This window comes from Larimichthys crocea, chromosome VIII, assembly GCF_000972845.2.
Source record: "Larimichthys crocea isolate SSNF chromosome VIII, L_crocea_2.0, whole genome shotgun sequence".
In the NCBI taxonomy this organism is placed as follows: Eukaryota; Metazoa; Chordata; class Actinopteri; family Sciaenidae; genus Larimichthys; species Larimichthys crocea.
In genome coordinates this window covers 29,370,993-29,375,104 of record NC_040018.1, presented here as the reverse complement: position 1 = coordinate 29,375,104, position 4,112 = coordinate 29,370,993, and the positions used below count along the sequence as shown (strand labels likewise).

The following is a 4,112-nucleotide window of genomic DNA, read 5'->3' as shown; positions in this document are numbered from 1 at the left end:
CGTAATTTGTCGTCCTTGCTGGAATCGAGCGTGCGTACTTTCTTGCGGAAGTTACGTGACGTAATTCGTGTTTTCTGGAATCGATAAGAGAATCGATAGATAAACTGCCAAACGATTCCATGGAATTGAAACACACGGATAGGGATAGGGATGGGACTCGAGAACCGGTTTTTGTTGAGAACCGGTTCTCGAGTCCCATCCCTATCCATGACTGGAAGATTTTGTTATTTTATTCTTATTCTTTATTTAGGGACAAATAATGAATAAATACAAAAAAGGATGGCAGAATTAAAGGCTAATGTTCATCTCAAGCATCTGGCCAAAGCGCTGAAAAGGGTTCCTAAGATACAACAAAGCAACAAATACAACAACAGGACATGCATGTATTTGGGTGAATAATGAACTGTATGTGTTTGCATATTTACATCCCACATGTGTGTTTCATGTGTGTTTGTCTCCAGGAGATGCTGAAGCTGTCCATCATTGATATGATCTTCACGGTGGCCAGCATCCTGCTCATTGACTTCATCAGAGGTTTGGTGGTGCGTTACCTGAGCGACTGCTGCTGCTGGGATTTAGAGAGCAAGTTTGTACGTTTGTTTTTAAGCTGTAAAATCAGGTGTGTGTGTGTTTGCTCTTACACTCTCACTGTTTGAGTCCAAACAAGTGAAGTAACGACAAAAGTAAAGAAAGTAAAAATGCATCTTTGAGTAGAAGGAGATGTCAAATAGAAGAAAACACCTTTTCTCTCTTTTCTCAGCCTGAATATGGAGAATTCAAAATAGCAGAGAACGTTCTGCACCTGATTTATAACCAAGGAATGATCTGGTGAGTCTAAATCTTTGTCTAAAATAACTGACAGAAAGTGAAACATTGAGGATATCTTTCTAATTCCAGCGTATCACCTTGACCATGCCACCGTGTGTGTAATAGAGGATCTAATTCAGAATTAATAGTCCGGCTGCTGCTAGCCAGTCTCCGTGACCCTGTTTAAAGGACTGTGGCGCTCTATAATGTGTCCATTACACCTCTGGAGCTGGCTGGACTGTATTTCCTCAACTCATTTCAGAAATGTCTCCTTGCAGCAATGAACATAATGAAGTGAAACCATGAGCCACTGGACGTAATGTCTTTTATATGGTCTGTGACCCCTGTGTGTGTGTGTGTGTGTGTGTGTGTGTGTGTGTGTGTGTGCTCTTCCTCCTCCAGGATGGGAGCGTTTTTCTCTCCCTGTCTCCCCGCCTTTAACGTGTTGAAGCTGATTGGGCTGATGTATCTGAGGAGCTGGGCCGTCCTCACCTGTAATGTTCCCCATCAGCAGGTGTTTCGTGCCTCCAGGTCACACACACACACACACACACACATACACACACACACACACACACACACGCTTTGTTATCATATTTGCATTTATTCTATCCTTATTATTGCTACATGCTGCTGTATACAGCTCTGGAACCACTGAAGAGACCACTCCAAATTTGATTGATTTGACAGGAGATCATCTGTAATGTGTCTGTATGGTAGGTAGGGATGGGAATTGATAAGATTTTTACGATTCCGATTCCATTATCAATTCTCTTATCAATTCTCATTTGGGGAAAAAAAGAAGAACAAACAGTTTGATCAGCATCATCTAGAGGAGGTAGTGAACTGGAGCGAGTACTAGTACAGCTGCAGCCTCTGAGCCAGCCAGACTCTCTCTCTCGTCATGGTCATCTTCTAAATGTAATGCAGAAGGCATTCGTTTAATGTGAACTGTTATAGCATGTTTTACAAAGAAGCACATGGCGCTAACATGGTAGGCAGTGTGTTATTTACCTTCTGTAGTAACCACAGAGGTGTTCATAGCCTGGCTGCTGCTGCTGCTGCTAGGTTGAGATTCATCTCCAGTCCGAAGCGTGTCAAAAACACGACATTCATTTTAAAATATTGCATGTTGTGTGCGCAAATGTTTCTGCATGTTCGTCGTGTTCCCTCCCGACGCTGTTATCTCCACTTTGCAATGATTGCAAGTCGCCCTGTTGCCATCTGTTTTGGTAAAATGCAGCCAAACTTTGGAGCGTTTGAACCGAGTGGGTGCCATTGTTTACTACTGATTGCACTGCACGTGCAAAACTTGCGGAAGTTACGTGGCGTAATTAGTCGTGCTTGCTGGAATCGATAAGAGAATCGTTAGATAAACTGCCAAACGATTCATGGAATTGAAACACACGGAACCGGTTCTCAACAAGAACCGGTTCTCGATTCCCATCCCTAGTGGTAGGACAGTAATGATCTCACAGCCAGCTATGATAACATTGTCATTAGTCAAGCACTGTAACATGAATCTTCTTGTTCAAACTTGTTATATGTAAATGAATGCTTTCTTTCTACATTAACAACCCACATCACAACATAAATATAACTGATTTACAACCATATAAAATACTTTTTTACAGGACACACATTACACACTCCATCTGTGTATCATTTGTAGACATGCTTAAGGATGTTCTGATGTATTATTATGTCAGTGTCCTGTGTGCCTCGAGGCATTTTTTCTAGAGTTTAAAAGATTAAAACTAAGTAAGTACATTTAATTTAAGTTCTAAAAGTAATCTCATTCCTGCGTTCTCATGCAATACAATAAATAATACAAAAATGTATTATTCAGGGACACTGAATCCAATTTTTATTTTATTTTTTGGAGTATTATAATATTTTGAAAATAATAATATAAACATAATTAATGATATTATTATTATGAGATATTTTATTTCTTTTAATTCCCTGTCATAGTAAAGAGTAAAGACCAGTCTGTCAGCTTTTGTGTCATATGACCTAAAGCTAACTTAGAAGTTTCCCCAATAAGCAACTTAGTATTGCAGATTTTAGGATAAATCCAAAAAAGGCAACAGAATTGACTGTAAATTGTGACACAGCTACTACAGCAGGCTGTATGAACATGCACCTGTCTGCCTAACATTAGCACTCACAAACAAATGCTATATCGCAGCTATGTGTCACTCAGTCTGTCCAAAACACTTTAATGTCATTTTGCATTTAAATAACCAGTTAGTCAATGGTTATGCATGTCCGGCTGACATCTCTAGCTGTCATAATGGAATACTAACAGCTTTAGAGGAGCAGTGTGTATGATTTAGTCTAGACAAACTAGACTGTTTGGTTTACCTTTTCTGGGCTACCATGGAAACTAGGACTGGGTATCGATTCAAATTCAAAGAATCGATTCAGTTCGATTATCATAATCCGATCCGATCTTGATTCGGGTTAGTGTTATTTAAACCATTTTTTTGGTCGCCTGAAGCCCTCGTTTTCAACAACAGAATACGGGCGCATATCTTTGCAAATGTAACCCGCAATCGCCTCAGTTATTTTAAGAGAACTTACAGAAGTGGCTGGTAGTTGTAGAGTTTTCCTTGAGTGTTCTTTTGTCTGTAGGGGCGGCTGTGGCTCACAGGCAGAGCGGGTCGTCCACTAATCAGATGATCGGCGGTTCGATCCCCGGCTCCTCCGGTCTGCATGTCGAAGTGTCCTTGGGCAAGACACTGAACCCCAAATTGCTCCCGAAGGCTGTGCCATCGGTGTGTGAATGTGTATGAATGGTTAGCTCCACAAACTGATGAGCAGTTGGCACCTTGCATGGTAGCCAATGCCATCAGTGTATGAATGTGTGTGAATGGGTGAATGAGATATGTAGTGTAGAGCGCTTTGAGTGGTCGGAAGACTAGAAAGGCGCTATATAAGTACAGTCCACAGTCCATAGTTTTATTATATTTCCGGTGAATTTCCATTTTTTCCCATGTTCACGAACGCATCATAGTCATTTCTACGGCCATTGAACGCACCTCGCATGTAGTGTAGTTTAAACACGGTGCACGCCTGTTTCAGTTCAATGATGCGACTAGTGGGGTTCACCAGGGGAAAATGTATTAAAATTATAATTTAACTAAATCGATCTTTGGATGTACGAATCGATCTTAAGGAATTAATATGCAAATCGATTCAGAATCGGAAAATCGATTTTTTCAACACAGGCCTAGTGGAAACATGATTGATTAACATGTGGACTTTATCTGTAGATAAAAAGTGTCTCAATCTGATAATTA

At 40.5% G+C, this 4,112-nt stretch overlaps 1 protein-coding gene across 2 annotated transcripts in view; it reads left to right on the top strand.

The window, feature by feature from the left end:
• tmc3 (transmembrane channel like 3) overlaps nucleotides 1-4,112 on the top strand; it is a 54,869-nt gene that overhangs the window by 30,386 nt on the left and 20,371 nt on the right. For both annotated transcript variants that reach the window (XM_027281311.1, XM_027281312.1), the window contains exons 14-16: nucleotides 462-590; nucleotides 761-828; nucleotides 1,210-1,338. In XM_027281311.1, coding sequence (XP_027137112.1) covers nucleotides 462-590; nucleotides 761-828; nucleotides 1,210-1,338 — 326 coding nt within the window. The remainder of the gene's footprint in view (nucleotides 1-461; nucleotides 591-760; nucleotides 829-1,209; nucleotides 1,339-4,112) is intronic.